This window comes from Oryza brachyantha, chromosome 6, assembly GCF_000231095.2.
Source record: "Oryza brachyantha chromosome 6, ObraRS2, whole genome shotgun sequence".
NCBI classification, from domain to species: Eukaryota; Viridiplantae; Streptophyta; class Magnoliopsida; order Poales; family Poaceae; genus Oryza; species Oryza brachyantha.
This window is the reverse complement of record NC_023168.2, coordinates 6885781-6904511: the sequence shown is the minus strand read 5'-3', so window position 1 is coordinate 6904511 and position 18731 is coordinate 6885781. Positions and strand designations below refer to the sequence as shown.

The window sequence follows — 18731 nt, the reverse complement described above, 5'->3', positions numbered from 1 at the left end:
TAGATTTATCCATTGACTAATTAATATATTTTATCTGTGTGTAAATTTATTACCATCCATATAAATCTAGAAAGGACAAAAACATTTTATAATATGGCGCGGAGAAATAATGTTTGTGTGAGAGGAAACTTTTGAAATTATCAAATTTTGGTAGAGTTGTAATGGTAACGGTGTGTAGTTTGTAGGGTCGAAAGTGGATGCAGTGGGAACACAATTCTTAGTAAACGTGCATTTTAATCGTGAAGTCCAAAACTTGCTCCCCTATTCTATGTTATAACACATTTGAATTTACCTCAAGTCAAACTTTTTCAATTTAACCAAGTTTGTTAAACAACACGTCAACATCTGTAGCACTAAATTAGTTTCATTAAATTCACCATCAAATATATTTTTAAAGTATACTTGTTTTGTGCCGGAAATTTGGCTATATTTTTTCTACAAATTTTGTTAACTCTAAATAAGTTTGAGTTGAGATAATCTAAAGCATCTTATAATATGAAACATATGAATTATAGTTTTTGTGATCACAAAATTAATTTATACTTCTCTTAAATAAGCCCTTAATGTAGTTTTAATTTCATATTGGGCCATCAACCATTGACCAATGTAGCGTAATGGGCTAGCTAGGGTTCAGTTTATGTTTTCACTTAACACCATCAATCTTACTATTGTTGCAGGTTGGACTAGGTTTAAGGTCGCGTTCAGTATAGGGATAAGTTAACTAAGCCCCTCTCGTTTTTCACGCGTACGCTTCCCGAACGGTTAAACAGTGTATTTTTTGTAAAATATTTCTATAGAAAAGTTATTTTAAAAAATCATATTAATTTATTTTATATTTTTTAATAATTAATAATTAATTAATCATGTACTAATCTATTATAACTATAATTGTGTGCCGGGTAAGTTAAGTGACCTCTCCTCTTCGCCAAACGCGGCGTAAGTTTATGTTTCCACAGTGCGTGGCGGTTCGAGCGGCTGGACGACGGCATCGGCGAGCGACCTGACAAGGCTTGTCGTCGCGTCACTGCCACGTGGCATAGCCACCACCATCGCAGTGGAGATTTCAAGCATCAAGCATCGAGCAATGAAAGCGAACAGTTGAGGGCTTGGGACAGAGGGACATGTGTAGTCACGAAATTGGTAATTGATGAATAAACAGCAATGGATTGAATACTTCATTGATTTGATTTTCTGCATATGGCCGGGCCGGTGTTTTGATGGCTAATGTGGGTGGTCTAGTATTAGGGTGTGTTAGGCACATCACAAGTTCTATTTACTTTCTTTTCGTGTGTATGATTTCCCTATTGCTAAAAGATATTTTTTCAGAATAAATTCTATAGGAGAGATGCTTGTGGAAAAAATATATTTTATATTATTTAGCTAATATTTAATTAATCATATACTAATACTAAGTAGTTGCTCAATGTTGCGTGCGCAAAGAAGTGAGTTATAAAGGGATAGGGTAACATGGGTTGTTGTTGGGCCGACCAACCCATCTTGCCCAATAGGTGGGTCCACCACATTCACATGTTATACATGCCGGAGACGAGGAAGATGGCTGCGTGCATAAAAAACTTGAGAGGGAAAAATGACATCACTATATATGGGGGAGAAGCCAGAGATAAAATTGATAGATGTACCAACGGATCATCGATACATCGGTAATATGGGAAAGAGATATGATAAGATGGTCAAATTTTCATAAGGTTAAGGCTCCATTCAACACAATTGGTTAAGCTAATACTAAACATGTTTCACAAACTGCTACACAATATGCTTCTAATTTTATATCTAAAAGTTGCTTTAAAATTCATATTAATCTAATTTTCCAAGTTTATAATATATATATTACACAATTGTTTTAGATAATGGATGAGATCATTGGGCCTTTACTTCAAACAAAGCTACAACCAATTATTATAAAGTTTGCATCCAACTCATACCCCTATTTCAAAGCTAGAATGATGACAAAAGATAAACTATTAAACACTAGTGAAATCAGAGATACATTATTTGTAGGATTACCTATTACTGAATTTCCATCCCAAATTAACAAAAAAAAGTGCATGACCATAACTTGTAAGCTTATGCATTCAACAAGAATGAGCTCCTTACCATCATCACACATTTTTAACTTACCCCCAAAACTAAATCAGTGGGTTGCTCTAGATATTACCTGCATATATGATTTAGTTGAAACATTGTTAAAACCATATTAATCCTAGTAAGCCAAAAATACTAACATAATGCGAATGCTCCTCCTAGCATTAGGGCCTACTCGTTTTGAAGGAAAAACAAAGGATCAAATTCAAGGATTGAATTCTTTTGAAAACCATTCGGTTGGTATGAATAAAACATAAGGAAATCCAAAGAAATTTTCCCTTCCTACGAGATATAGAGAGAAAATATAGGAAAATTTTTATCCACTCAAACCTCATGGAAAAATTCTTATGGATTGGTGTTGCCATAAGTCCCCATTCCTCTACTTTTCATATTCCTTTGGGCCAAAATTTCTCCAAACCTCTTAGTAGTTTTTTTTTTGTGTGGGTTCATATCAACAGCACTAAGCCCAGTACCCAACATGTGTGAAATACTAGCTTGTTAGATAATACATTATGGATCATTCACTACCGAGTCTTCCCATTTTCACTGACTATGTTTATGTTCTTCCACGCTAATCTTGAAAAGCACACAGCACACTTGGTGGAAAATGTCAAGTATGTGACATGTATCGTGTGTGTGTCTGTGCATTGGAGTAGGTTGGAGTAGTTGCCATCAGTCGCAAGAGTATTCATTTCTTGGGCGATGATGCTTACATTTTAGAAGAATAACGTGTCAGGAGAGACAACCTATATATTGAAAACAATCTATCCATCGGTCTTAGGTTAAATAAGGGCTTGTTTATTTCCTAAAATTTTTTTCAAAAATATCACATCGAATTTTTGACACCTAAATAAAGCATTAAACATAGATGAACCAAAAAAACTAATTGCATAGTTATGCAAGAAATCTTGAGACGAATCTTTTGAGCCTAATTAGCATATGATTAGCCATAAGTGCTACAGTAACCACATGTGCTAATGACGGATTAATTAGGTTCAAAAGATTCGTCTCGCGGCTTCTAAGCTAGCCGTGAAATTCGTTTTTTCATTCGAGTCCGAAAATCCCTTCCGACATCCGATCAAACATTTGACGTGACACTTCTCCTAAAAATTTTCTCGATCTAAACCCAACCTAAATCAACAAAGACTGGTCCGTCTGACACCTTTAACATCGTGCATGACAGTCATACCACCAAGGTCATCATGATGCAGGAATGCAGGATCGCTCCTTCTGAGCAGTTACATTGTTTTTGTTGCTACACTGCAGAGTAGCAGCAGATGTACCTGCTTGCAGCTGGTTTAATTAGCAATAAGCAAATGCCTAAACATTAGTTATGCATCATCAGTATCTAAGACGAGAACATGCCATCTAGAATTTTAATTGTAGAAAAGAAATGATGATTCACGCGCGTTCGGCTTAATAGATTAATACTTGATTAATTAATTATTAATTGTAAAAAATATAAAATAGGTCAATATGATTTTTAAAGCAAATTTTCTATAGAAATTTTCGTAAAAAAATATATCGTTTAGCAGTTCAGGATGCGTGTATGCGTTTAGCAATTCAGGATGCGTGTATGCGGAAGACAAGAGAATATGAGGTTTACAGTATATCAGCCGAACGCAGCCTCACTCATAGAATGGACATAAAGATGATCAAGATAAAAACTCATAGGCACAATAAGGTAAATTCAAATGCAAATATTGGATTGAACAAATGCTTAGAGACACTAACTACAAAAGTTTTCTTATTTGGTCCTTTAAAACAAATGATTTTAACTTCAACAATTCTATGAATCCTATGGAGCATCCAAAGACAATGAGATTTTGGAGAAAAGTTAGCATGATGAAAATATTTGTTAGTCTATCATTCTACTCGAGTTCCTATGCTTGTCGCGCTGTTCAAAACCATCATTTTTATAATTTTATATATTGTAATATGTTTTTCATCGTCTATTTTATGCTTAGTATTTTCATTAAGATTGTACGTCTTTGTTATCCATTTGTTTATCCATTCATGTTTCAACGTGGCGGTTAAGGTGGTTAAGGTGGGATAGTATATTTTTAGGATACGGTGATTTAGTTTTATGTTTAGTTAGATGGATGTGATAATCTAATTTTTTGTTTGGTTGGATGAATGGGATGGACATACTGAATTACTAATAAATAATAATATAAATAATCATCATAGATTTATTGTAATTAGTATAAATTATCAATAAAATATAACTATCATCATTAATTAACACTAATTAAACTTGGTAATTACTAATTAATGACAAAACAAACTAATTATCACTAAACAATCGCTCATGATCACCGTTCGTGAAGGTGGATGAGCTCGTCCGGCCAATTTGACCGAATACACCCATCCAACATCTTTGCGGAATATTTCCTTTCTAGGCCACTATATCCAGTTTTGCCCACGAACCAAACACATCAAAAACCTAAACGGTCATCTCCCATCCAGACATATCCCACCAACCAAACACACCCTAACTCTTGCAAACAGCGGTGGATCTACTTAGAATTTTTTTTAAAAAGTTGATCATAAAAAACTACTACCTCCGTTTTATAATAACTTCAATTTTCAATTTTTGTGTCTAAAGTTTAATCATTCGTTTTATTTGAAAAAATTGTAAAAAAACTTTAAAAATTATGTAACATCCCAGCCCAAGGCTTAATAGGATTTGATAGATACTGATACTCATACCAACAAGTTGCAACTTCTTTTCTGGAACCTTATCTTAAGAGAACTCTAAGGTTAAGTGTGCTTGGCCTGGAGCAATCTTGGGATGGGTGACCGACCGGAAAGTCATTTCTCGGGTCTCGGGTGCGCATGAGTGAGGACAAAGGGTAACGTGGCCAAGCTTCATCTATTTAATCATCCCTCCTAGCTAACAAAGAGCAAGCTGACCCAATAGTACAGGAAAGACGACGGTGCTTCGCTTCGATTGATCGCCATGGCCACCACCGTAACCTCGGGTTCAGCCGCCGCGCCGGCGCCGGCGCCACACGTCCTGCTCGTCCCGTACCCAGCGCGAGGCCACATGCAGCCCCTGCTCCACCTCGCCTCCCGCCTCGCCGCCGCCGGCCTCCGGCTCACCGTCGTCGCCACGACCGCCACTCTCCACCTCCTCTCGCCGCTCCTCGCCGAGCACCCGTCCTCCGTGAGCCCCCTGTCCTTCCCGTCCTTCGAGCACGACACTTCTGGACCGACCTCCGTCGGCGCCGACATCCACGGCCTGGCCAAGCTACGCGAGCCGCTCGCCGAGTGGGTGCGCGCCCGCTCCGGCGGCGAGGGCAGGGTTGTGGCCGTCCTGTCCGACTTCTTCTGCGGGTGGACGCAGCCGCTCGCCGCCGGGGCGGGCGTCCCGCGGCTGGTGTTCGCGCCGTCCGGCGTGCTCGCCACGGCCGCCACGCACTCGCTCTTCCGCCGCATGCCGAGGCCGCCGCCAGCGGACGCCGCGGCGGGGAGCGAGTACGCCGTCGAGTTCCCGGGGCTGCCGGGCGCGCCGGCGTTCCCGTGGCGGCAGCTCTCGCGGATGTACCGGAGCTACGTCGAGGGGCACGGCGGCGAGCACGCGGAGGCGATCAATAGCAACTTCCTCTGGAACCTCGAGAGCTCGGCGTTCGTGTGCAACACGAGCCGCGCGCTCGAGGGGAGCTACCTCGAAGCGCAGCCGCTCGAGGACTTGGCGGGGAAACGCGTCTGGGCGGTCGGGCCGGTGGCGCCAGAGTCAGCCGACGACGAATCCGCCGGCGAGGTTACCAGGTGGCTCGACACGTTCCCGGACGCTGCCGTGGCGTACGTGAGCTTCGGGACCATGATGACGCTCCCGCCGCCGCACGCGGCGTCCTTCGCCGCCGCGCTGGAGAGGAGCAGCACGCCGTTCGTCTGGGCCGCCTCCACGACGATGCTCCCGGAGGGGTTCGAGGAGCGGGCTGCGTCGTCCGGAAATGGTCTGGTGATCCGCGGGTGGGCGCCGCAGACGTCCGTGCTGCGGCACCGCGCGGTGGGGTGCTTCGTGACGCACTGCGGGTGGAACTCGGTGATGGAGGCCGCGGCGGCGGGTGTGCCCATGCTGGCGTGGCCCATGGCCGCCGACCAGTTCTTCAACGCGCGGCTGGTGGTGGACGAGGCCCGCGTGGGCGTGCCGGTGAGCCTGGGCGGCTTCGTCCATGTCCCGGACGCGGACGAACTCGCGGCCGTCCTGGGTGAGGTTGTCGGCAACGGCGAGGCGGGGAGCGAGCTGAGGGCGCGCACCATGGAGCTGGCCGCGAGGATGGCGGAGGCTGTGCGAGAGGACGGCAGCTCGCGGCGGGACCTCGACGGGATGGTCCGCGAGCTGTGGATGCTTGGAAGTTGAAGACTTGAAGTGGATCTGTGCGGGCATGCTCAATGCAAGTAGCTCAAGTGCTCAACCGAATGGTCTTAGGAAAAAAAAAAAATCACCTAGGATATTAATCTCAGTGTAAGTGTCTCAGATGGGACCCACCTAAACTTATTTTATTTATCTTGGCTCCCTCTCTTTCTTATCTCTTTCTCTCTCTTCTATCTACCTCTCTCTCCCTCTCTTGTTTCTCTATCTTCCTCTCTGATGGCGGCAGATCTCGCCGGCGGCAAAGTCCTGGCGGAGATAGCTGGGCGTCCCGGCGGCAGCCGCTTCCCCGCAGTGCTATCCCCTCAGCGGCGGCGGGCCTTGGCGAGTGACGGCGGGCTTCGGACTCGGCGGTAGTGCTCTCCCCTCGGCGGCGGTGTGTCCCGGCGGCGGGCCTTAGCGGGCGACTGCGGGCTTCAGCCTCGTTCGGCGGCGCTCTCCCCTCGGCGGCGGTCTCCCCTCAGCGGCGGCGGGCCTTGGCCGGCGACGGCGGGCTTCGGCCTCGTCCGGCGGCGCTCTCCCCTTGCCGCCCCCGACGAGTTCGCTCTTCTCTAACAAAGCCTGGTGTGATTACTGACAAGGTAATTGTGCCATGCAGAGGCGACAAGAAGCTCTACAGGGGCACGAGTCCACCCGAGGTGGAGCGAATCTCTCACCTTTTCTGATGAATCCCCTCACCACCTCACCGCGTTGAGCATGGCCTAACCAGTATGAGTTATATACTGTCCTTGTCCCACGGTTTCAGAATATATATTTAATAATGTATTATTAAATACTTGATTATATAATATAAAATTATAATCATTCCTATCAATCTTTAAATCAAACCACGTCACATATCGAATATAATGATGCAAGATAAAATAGTACAATATTACCTATAAATAATGATTTAAAATCAATATTATCAATAAATATATGTCGTCGCTATATATGAGAACAATATATATCAACACAGAAAAAAATAATATAATATTTTAACATTATTTATTTCAGGCACAAACAAGATCTAAACATAAACATTGATTAGAGCAATAGCCAATACACTGCAGCTAACTAAATTATTTTAACTTTTAGCATTAGCAATACACTTAAGAAGATCTCGTGTGGCATAAGGAATATTGCTTTCACATCTATTCTCTTAGTACGCCAACAAATTTATCAATAGATGAAAAGTGTATATAGAAAACCCCTAATATTATATATAAATAGTTTATCTTGTTTACATAAACTTTCTTAACTGAAATTATACAAGAAATCTTATTCATTGTCAATTGATCCATATATTTAGCATTGTATGTAACATATAATATAATGTAATCATCTATTCATTTTCAAATTACACAAATATTGATGTGATGACACTTGACATGGCTGAATTTCGCTAGCATCCATGAATATTTTACTTCACATTTTTGATCAACCTATTTTTTATAATTGTGAGTGATACAATACTAAACCAATGAGAAACGACGAGCTTGTGTTCTTTTCACGTCTAGAAATTTACATCAATTTCTGAACAATGGCATGTATTAAGGTTGTGTTCATTTGGGGTGAGAGGGTGGGTTAGTTATCCGGCGCGGAAAATATAGTAATAGATTATTACATGATTAATTAGTTATTAATTATTAAGAAAAATGTAAAATAGATTAATATGATTTTTTAAAACAACTTTTCTATAGAAAATTTTTACAAAAAATACACCATTTAAAAGTTTGGGAAGTGTGCATGCGAAAAACGAGGGAGCTAAGATTTGTTTAGCCCCCGGCTGAACGCGGCCTAAATCTTGGTCCAGGAATTAGCCCGAGTACACACTATGATAAATCAATACACAGTTCCACAACTTAAAAATAAATAAAAACAATTGTCTAGTGAAATGCAGCGGAAAAAGAAACAAACTAAAACCATCTAATCTTGAGCTTGGCGATGATGGCTCCACACTACAGGATTCTCGACGGTGGACTGAACTTCACTTCACTGTTGTGAACTAGCACCTTCTGACTCAGGCTATGGTACTTGCTCTGGTAGAGAAAAATTAAGCAAGGTTAAGTACAAAACCACCGTACTCAACAAGTAATATCCAAAAGAGGAAGAATAATAAATGCAATTGGATATCAAGGAATGGCTAAGGTTAATTTGCATAAAGTGGCATTTAGCAAAATAGTAAATAAAATAGATTGAATAAAACATAAAGTAAATATTTAAAATAATTATCCACTGTTCAACGCTATCACCCATGACAATTTTTCCAATTAAATGTTGCCCTTACTCTTTTAGGTCATTTTTAATAAAATTTATCCACTTCTTCCTGGTTGTACCATACTTTCTTACGACCTTTATGAACTATTTCCTCCTTGTAAATGTCATTCCAGTATGAAATATAGGTATGGTTGTCTTCTTATCGTACTAGGAAACCTTGGCTTCTTCCTCTACAACTTATTATCATTGCCTCCATCATAGTTGTCTTCTTGCTCACTCTGAGTGAAATATGAAATTTCACTCAACACCATCTCCTATCACTAATTCATCAAATCTCTCTGCACAATAATCTTTCTCTTTTGCTTATGTTACATGAGGAAAGTAATTTCATGCCTTGAACTTTTCTTGAATTTCTTAAATTTAGCCTTGCTTTCAGCAACTTCCTCATAATCATCGAAGCACTCATCATCTCTAGTTATGTACTCACTTTCAAAACTTGAGTGATCAACATCTGAACCTTTTGCATATGCACCAATACTTTTAACAACTATATCTAAGTTGCTTGTATTTTGCATCTAACAACGAGTTGTACGAATCCTTTATTGGTGCAGTATGTTCTTGATTTCTAGATGGTGATGATCTAATTACTAATATATTCATGTCATCTTTAGCATTGTCATCATCACTTGGTTCTCTAACTTTTCGACCTCATCCTCATAATCACTACACTCTATTTTTTCATCACTATCCTCATTTGATTTCACATCAACAAATGTAGGCTCAACATATATCTGTACTATACAACCACAATACAACCAAACATACTTGACAACCATTGTCATCTGTTAGCAATCTCAATCCATTTGACAACTTCTTGCCATGGAATAAACAATGCATCACCACCATTCATGGATCCTTGTAGTGATCATTTAAGGTGACCCATAGTCTCTGTCAATATATAAAATTCCCTCACTCTCACCATAAGTACAAAAAACTTCTACCATCATTAGAGAATATTGTAATGAAATCAAGCTCTGAGCTTATCAAACAAATCCATTTGCTAGTCATACGACCTAAATATGAATTAAAACACATAATTATTTTTGCAATATGTGGAAGAGTGATTTTACAACATCCCAGAATCCTAATTGCTACAAAAGTCAAAAACAACATAGCAAACAAAGTCATTAAACTATTAATATGAACCACTACTCCAATGCACCTTAAACAAATCAGCCTATGTACTAATCAAGGCACTAACATATCACTCATATATTCTAAGATCAAGTAGAATGACATAAAAAACACAAAACTATGTTCCTCCCGAGCAAAACAAAGGGGTAAAACACTAATCTTTTCTCTACCACCTCTTCCTGCTGAGGCCACTCACCTCAACCACACATCATTTCAGCTAGATCTAAGTACTACGATTTGGGAATCTATGTGGTGGCTACTAGGTTAGGGTTAGAGAGGAGTAAGAACGTGAGGGAATAAACTAGAGAGGAAGAGGGAGAACCTGGAACTGGTAGAGTGCTCTTGTCTAATAGGTAGGCACTTCTGGTCAATGCTGACTTAGCAAAGTCAATTGGTCAATATTTTCCACGTAGTAAAAGCCAATCTCAATTGATATAAGGGACAAAAAGTGTTTAGTTTTAAGTGATGAGTGAGTATGTTGTCCGATATTGGAGTTAAGGGACATAAAGTATACCATGTCAATAGTTGAGGGATAAAAACTATAATTTTTCCTTCTGAATTGTACACCTACAAATTCTTAGGTGAGAATCTAGATGGTTTGGAGGACTAAAGTTCTAGCGTAAGATGCAACTGTGAGAAGCTCCGCCAAAAAGCCCTAAGTCCTAAACTTGGCATATGTACTTCTATTTATAGGTAAATTTTTATAGCAGATGATGTACCCATCTCCGTCGGTAATAATGCAACTATGGTAACTTCGTCAACCTTAACATACACTGGCTCAATCTCTCGCGGATGTTCTTACATAGATAGAGTGTACGTGTGTGTTCATAAGATTAAGTATAGGTGTGTTTATATAAGAGTGTATTTGTAAAAAAACAAAGTTAGAGTCCAAGAATTCAGAATCCAATAGGATAAGAAGAGGAAGGTGTCCTCTCACTTTCACCTCAGCCATAGTATGATTGGCAGGGCGAAATCAGCTGACGTGGAGCAGTGTATGGGGTCAATTTGGCGACTTGAGTTACCTCTGCCTTTTCACTTCACAACAGACAAGCCACACCTGTTTTTGAGGTCGTCGCACGTTCTAGTCAGCTCAGAGCTAGTTTAATAGTATAGCCAACTACTAGCTCTAATTTATTTATAGTTAATCTAATAGTCAATTTATACAATAGTTGCTTATAAAATATTAATACATTGTCCCACATGTCATACACACATGACGTTTTGGAGCCCGTGATGTAGCTAGCTACAAATTAGTAGTCCACTCTCTTCTCTCTTTCCTTTTATCTCTTTAAAACATGTTTATAGCTGGCTTATAGTCTACTATTGTACCTGCTCTCAGTGGCCATGGTTCTTCTGCCGAGCCTCGTGCAGCTAGCTAAAAAAAAATACCGCATTATGTGTTAATCAAAATGGGCTAGGCTCAATTAAAGTTTATTAAAATTCCACTAGCCAACAATAAATGGTAGAGACAATAATACTATCTTGGAGATTTAAAGTGGAGAAGCTCAACTTAAATAGAGAGGTTAGTGAGACTCTGTCACGCCCAGAAATTTACACCAATTTCTGAACAATAGCATGTATTAAATCTAGGTCCAGGAATCAGCCCGAGTACACACTATAACAAATTAATATACAGTTCCATGACTTAAAAAAAAATAAAAACAGTTATCTAACGAAATGGAGCGGAAAAGAAAAACAAGACTAGACCATCTAATTTTCAGCTTCAGCTAGCGATGATGGCTCCACACCACAGGCATTCTCGACGGCGGACTGAACCTCACTTCAACCTTGGGAACAACCTTCTGACTGGAACTCTGGCACTTGCTCTGGTAAAGGAAAAATTAAGCAAGGCTGAGTACAAACCACTGTACTCAACAAGTAACAGCCAAGAGAGAAGAATAATGAATGCAATAGGGTATCAAGGATAGGCTGAGGTTAAATTGCACAAAAGCGACAGTAATTTAGCAAAACAATAAATAAAATAGACTGAAATAAAAGTAAAGTAAACATTTAAAATAATCATCCACTGTTCAACATTACACCACGTTACAACAGACCCAAACCGCTGTCGAACGTTACACCACGTAGCGATAGGGTCAACCCTCTGCCCAACGTTACACCACGTTGCGACAGACCCAAACCACTGCCAATGTTACACCACGTTGAGCACGATAAACCAGTTACAAGATTAATCAAGTTATTAAAGGTTCAACTAATCCCAGGAATCTGTCAATTCACCCAATAACCACGGGCACAGCTATTCGAATAGTTTTACTCTACAGAGGTGTACAACTTTACCCACAAGACATGGCTACCAAGCATGTTACCATGCCCCAACGTATCACCACGATACCTCAGTACGGAAACCATGATAAGACCTTTCACCTAACCCTCCCTAGACAATCGCACCGTACTTCAGGTTTCACCCGCTCCTTTACACCAAGTCGGGCAGTCCCCTCGTGTGCCTTGGTGAATCCGGAAGCAGCAGAGGCTTTCGTTACACCACGATTGCCCGTCCATACTCCATCAGGCTCACCCTTGCCTTGGTACGTCGAATAGGGACAAGCTAGATTACGAGTCTCACCGTTGCCCATTCTGGCTTGTGGTTAGTACGTGTAAGACTTCCAGGGTTTCCCGAGAACCGGTCCTTAATTGCCATGGGTGCGACTCTCAAAACCATGCACCCACAGCCCACCATAAGCAATATTTTAGTTATATTAATCCACATCGGGGAAATGAATAAAGAGCACAACCATTAAAGGTGTATCAAAGTGTAACAGATAATTAAATAATAATTGATGAGCTAGTTAAACTAAGCATGGCTAAGCATTGCCTAACCCTAATGCTAGTCAAATTAACCCTGCGATGACAATAATAAACAGTGAGAATCAACGGGTATAATGGTAATTGCCCAATAGATAAATAAAATAAAGTAAATTTGCATAAACAAATGCATGTTTCATTGTAAAGCGGGGAATTTTATAAACATAGGTTCAATATGATCAAAGAAGGGTGTCACTTTCCTTGCTCAGACCCACGAGGAACTTTGGCGACGACTTCGGGAACGAACAGCGCTGTAACAGGGTCAAAACCTACAACAAACAAGGCAAAACAAGCAAAACAGGCCATAAAACTACTGAAACAGAGAAATAAACTATTTTTAATGGATTCTTGGTATTTTTCTGGATTTAATGAAATTTGAATGGACCTAAACGGAGACTAGATGAATTAGCTATGAATTTTAGAAGATTAACTATGTTTTTAAACTAAACAAAAAACCTTAATGAATTATTGCGTAATTATTGGAGGCGATGACGTCAGCAAGGAGGGAGGAAAGCTGACAGCCGGGACCCACTCGGCAGTGGCACAACTGAGAGAGAGGGGGGACAACGGCTGACACGTGGGGCCCGCGGGAAGAGAGAATGGGAGAGAGAGGGAGAGCTGACAAGGCGGGCCCACGGCACGGGAGAGAGAGGGTAGACCAACATGCGGGGCCCGCGGGGAGAGGGGGGATGCTGGTGTGCGGGCCTAGGATGGCAGAGAGAGAAAACAGAGAGAGGAGGGGAGACGGTGCGCTCGGCTTCGACCGGAGCGGAGGAGGGAGAGGGCGGCCGGGCGACGGACGTCAGTGATGACTAGTGGCGAGCGGCGAGGGTGATGACCAGCGACAGCGTACAGCCGGCGATGACCACCAAACAGCGATGGGCGGTGCTAATAGGCGGCGGTGGCGGGAAACAGAGGAGAGCGAGGAGGCGGGACTCACCGGTGGCGGTGCGTGCGACGGGAGATGGCTGCACAAGCCGGCGCACGGCAGTGAGCGGCTAGTGGCGGTGCAAGGCGACGGCCATGCGGCGAAGCATGGCGGCTCGATGGGAGAGGAGTGGCAGCGGCCGGAGAAGGGTGACGCGAACGCGGCGGCGTCGAGAGAAGCGGGCGGTGGTTACGCCGGGCGGCGGATTTGGTGCCGGCCGGCGCGAGAGAGGTTGCAGCGGCGTGGCACGATGACAACCGGCCAACTAGTGGCGACAGCCGACGGTGCCAAGTGGCGAGCGGCGACGCAACAAAGTAACACCGCGCGGGACGGCGACGCTAGGTGAAGGCAGGCGTGCGCGCGGGTGGCGGAGACACCGAGGCCGAGCGGCGGCGGCTTGGCGCGCATGCGTGCGCGGCGGCTAAGCAGCGGCGCGGTGAGGGGAGATAGAGGAGGATGGAGGGAGGGGAAAGCCGTGGCGACGATGACGGTGCGAGGGACGGCGGCACACCACGGCGACACGCGACTGGCGGCGGTGACGACCGGCGAGCGACGGCGCGACGGAGACCAGTGAGGCGGCACGGCCGACGAGCGATGGGCGCGGTGGCGACGTCCGAAAATGCCAACCGGGTCGGGTAGGCGACGGTGATGGCTCGACGGGATGCCAGCGGCGCAACCAAGCGGTGGCGGCACCCAAGATCGGCGGCGGCTAAAGGAAAAGTGAGGAGGAGAGGTGAAGGGGGTGCTCACCGGCGACGCGGAGGGTGACAACAAGTCGGCGTCGTCGAGGCGGAGATGGTGACGCAGGTGGGTGGCGGCGCACGGCAACCGGCGGCGAGATCGATCGGCGGCGGGGCGACGATGGCGCGGCGATGCTTGCGGAAAGAGGCGGCGGCGGTGCGCAAGGAGAGGGGGTTTATAGGGGTGCGGCGCCGGCTACGGCGGGGAGGTGGTTAGCGGCGTGGCCGGGATGCGTCGCCGGGATGTGCGGGTGACGGTTAGCGGTGCCGGAGAAAGAGGAGGGGTGGTTGCACCGGCGCGAGTGGGATGCGCGTGCGGACGTGGCAGCGCAGCGCACGGCGCACGACGGCTCGGGTTCATGGCGCTCGTGGGCAGGGTGGCGAGGTGGAGCAGAGTAGCGGCGGTTGCGGGATGCATGCGGCACGACGACGACCCGGCGTGCACGCGGCAAAGATGGGGCTGCAACGCGGGCGCGACGCAGTGCACGGCTTTGGCAGCGATGAGGAGCGCGCGACGCTAGGGCAGGCGTGGGCGACGCGTGCGTGGAGGATAGCTGAGGTGACCGCGGGAGGGCGAGGCACGGCGAGCACGAACGCGGGCACGCACCAACGCGCACGCGCCGGCTGGAGGTTGGGGTTGACACGACAGGTGGGCCCCACCTATCGGTGGCCGAGAGAGAGGAGAGGCTGAGTGACGGGCCCCACCTATCGGCGTGACGAGCGGGCTGTGGCCTAGGCCGGTGCTTGCGCGCGAGAGACAGGGCGACGGGGAGAGTTGGGCCGGCTTGCTGGGTCGCGGGGAGGAGAGGAGGCCGAAGGGAGTTGGGCTGGAGGAGAGGAAAAGGGAGGCAAAGAGGACTTCGAGCGTGGGTTGGGACACGACTCGGGAAATTGCAGACAGTACACGCATTCGCACGACAGAACCAAATCGTGCACGAATTAGAGATATGTATGACAAATTAGATCCGATACGTGAAACCGTGAACTGTTAGCGGAACAACGACAGGATTTTAACAACCCGTTAAATCGAGATTTAGCGACTCGCTAAACAGGGAAACTAAACGACTTTAACGTAAAACCGATCTACGTGTACGAAATTAATGTCCGAACTGTAGATCAATCTCACGCTAGCTAAATAGATTAGAAAATCTAAGCAATTAAACAGTAGATCAAGGATAGATTGATTCACATGAGCAAAACGTATGCGAACCTGAGGTTTGGTGGAGAGATCAGCGACGGATTGCTGTTGTTCCTCGCTGTTCGACTAGAAAACCTAAACAATTAAACGGTAGATAAATTTAGATTGATTCGCAAGAATAAAATATATGCGAACCTGGAGATCGGGGATGGATTAGATCGGCTTCCGCTGCGGCGAACAGGGATGCGGCAAGGCGGCTAGCGGCTTGCTGCGCAGCTGCTAGATAGGGGGCGGCACAGCTATACCGGAGGCGCAAGAGGCGTCTGGAGGTGCACGGGAGAGGGAGACGGGGGAAAGAGGCCAGGCTATGGTGGTATTTATTAGGGGAGCTAGAGATAAATCTAGTTATCCATCCCTATTGAAAAGGAATAGATAAGGTTTCAAAAGAGATAAGAATTGGAGTCTTAATTTATTTGAATTTTTTTTGCTGTGGGGGGAGGAGGGTTGCACGGCTGAGGAGGGGGAGAGGTGGAGGAGATGTGCGATCCAGGGAAGTTGGGGGTGGAGATCGCACAGGGAAGAGAGGGCAGGGAGGAGTTCGGCCACGGAGGAAAAAAGGAAAAGAGAAAAAGAAAAGGGAAAAGGGAGAAGGGAAAAAGAAAAGAAAAAGGAAGGAGGGAAAAAATTGTCTCCAATTTTGCCGATTTTTATTAAGTTTAAGCAAATTTATTGACTGTAATTTAAATTTAAATCCTGTTAATAATTTCAAATGCTTTCGGGATATTTTAGAATATCCGAAAAGCTTCCAATTAAATTAAATTAACTTATACACTAGGTTTCTCCCGAACTTTAATTAAACAAATTATTTTTAATGTAATATTTAATTAATTTTTAGCTAGGGTAAAACTCAGGGCGTGAAACTCTCCATTGACTGGTTGAAACGGTAGAAAGACTGCCACACGCGCGCGCGCCGGTCAGTCGGTCCGGTCCGGGACGTGGCGTGGCGCGGCGTCGGCTCGTCCAGCCGCAGCGCCTGCCCCTTCCTTTTTGCAACGGCTGGGAATTGAAGGAAATAACGTCCGCAGTGATAATTGCGCGGTAATCATGCAATTTGATTGCGCGGTAATCACGTAGCAGGATCGGGGGACGCGGATTCGGGTTTTCCATAATCCTCCTTGTTCTTCCCAAGGCCAGACACGTTCTTTTCCATAGCTTTTCTCTTCTTCCGGTTTCCTCGAGTTCTTGCGCTGCTTCTCTGTCTCCCCGGTTCTGTTTTCTTGCGTGCACGAGAGTTCGGAACGAGCAGGCTTCCGGAACCACTCTCACCAGAGTACCTGCTCGGGTAGGCGGGTGCTAAGGTTTTTGGGGAGTGCGTTCGCACGACTGCTCATTGCATCATGTCAACTGATGGAAACGGCAACGGGAGTGGGAGCAGCGGCAGTGGCGCGCACAGCAACGGCAACGTCAACGTTAACGGGAAAAACAACACCAACGGAGGCAATACTGCCTCAAACACTAGCGGAGGGCCATTTTCAGGGTATACCGTATTCCTCTCATTTTTGTTCATTGTTTTTGAATACCTGTTAGCAATGAGTTCATTGCTAAATGTTTACAATCTGGATGTTTATGCTTATTACAAATTAAGCATGTTGCTAGACGTTCTGTTCATATATTCTAGATTATTCTCTATGAATGTCATGCTTGTTATTCTATTTTGGATTAAAATATACCGAAATATGACCATATTTCCAACAATCCAAAAACCTTATAGGTCCTTTTCGGTAGTTGGTTTTGCTGCTACTTTAAAACCGCATGCATTTGGTGGTTCAAACTATAAGAGATGGAAAGCACGTGCACTGCTGTGGTTGACATCCATGCAATGCTTCTTTGTCTCATGCGGTAAACCGATCGAAAGGCCTCTCTCACCTGAGGAGGAGGCCAAATTTGAGTCGGCGGATTGCCTGTTTCGTGGGGCATTGATCAGTGTATTGGCCGACAACATAGTGGACATGTATATGCGCATGTCTTCGGGGAAGGAGATGTGGGATGCACTTGAGGCCAAGTTCAGAGTTTCCGATGCTGACAGCGAGGTGTATGTCATGGAGCAGTTCTATGACTACAAAATGGTCGATGACCGTTCTGTAGTGGAAAGGCTCATGAGATTCAGATGCTGGCAAAGGAACTTGAGAACAACCGCTGTGAATTGCCTGACAAGTTTGTGGCTGGTGGCATTATTGCCAAACTGCCACCCTCTTGGTCAGATTTTGCTACTTCTCCAAAACACAAGAGACAGGAGTTCAGTGTTACTGATCTCATTGGCTCTTTGGGTGCTGAGAAGAAGGCAAGGGTAAAGGACAGCAGAGGCAAAAAGGTAGAGGGAGGTTCTAGCGCCAATTTGGTGCAGAAGAAGAACCCTCATGCATCCCACAACAACAAGAAGAAAGTCAAGCCTGACGTCAAACCAAACGCCACTACTGCCTTTAAGAAGAAAGGCAAGGGAAAGACCAAGGGTGACTGCTTTGTGTGCGGTAAATCTGGGCATTGGGCCAATAACTGTCCTAAACGTAAGGACAAGAAGGCGGAGGAACATCGGGGTATGATAATCTTTTATCTACTGTTCTCTCTGTTTTTCATTCACCTGATTGGTGGATTGATACTAGTGCTAATATTCATGTGTGTGCTGACATTTCCCTATTTTCTTCTTACCAGGTCGAGAGAGGTTCCTCCTTGTTGATGGGAAACGGGTCACTTGCGGCTGTTCATGATGTTGGTACGATCGATCTGAAGTTTACTTCGGAAAAGACTGTGCAACTCAAGAACGAGCAGCATGCCCCTTCAATAAAGAAGAATCTAGTTAGTGGATCTCTATTGTGTAGAGATGGTTTTAGACATGTGTTTGAGTCCAATAAATGTGTTGTTTCAAAATAGGGAACTTTTATTGGTAAAGGCTATGACAACGGAGTCTTGTTCCGTTTTTCTTTGGATGACATGTGTAATAATAAGGTTGTGAACCATATTTGTGAGAATGATGAGTCCAATGTGTGACATTCGTGACTCTGTCATGTGAATTTCGGTTGTATGATGCGCTTAGCCAACATGAGTTTAATTCTAAAATTCACTTTAGCCAAAGGTTCTAAGTGCCATACTTGTGTTCAGTCGAAACAACCTCGCAAGCCTCACAAGGCAGCAGAGGCGAGGAATTTGGCACCTCTAGAACTTGTTCAT

General features: G+C 44.6%; 1 protein-coding gene across 1 annotated transcript; it reads left to right on the top strand.

The window, feature by feature from the left end:
• The first annotated feature begins 4929 nt into the window (after nt 1–4929).
• On the top strand, nt 4930–7225 carry LOC102708905 (flavonol 3-O-glucosyltransferase UGT89B1-like). Its single transcript, XM_040525214.1, has 2 exons — nt 4930–6577; nt 6714–7225. The coding sequence occupies exon 1, from the start codon at nt 5066–5068 to the stop codon at nt 6470–6472; it is 1407 nt and encodes a 468-aa protein (XP_040381148.1). The 5' UTR covers nt 4930–5065; the 3' UTR covers nt 6473–6577; nt 6714–7225.
• The last annotated feature ends 11506 nt before the right edge of the window (nt 7226–18731 follow it).

Bases quoted from the DNA above. Each gene is read 5' to 3' on its own strand.
- LOC102708905 (XM_040525214.1), top strand. From the start codon at position 5,066: ATGGCCACCACCGTAACCTCGGGTTCAGCCGCCGCGCCGGCGCCGGCG.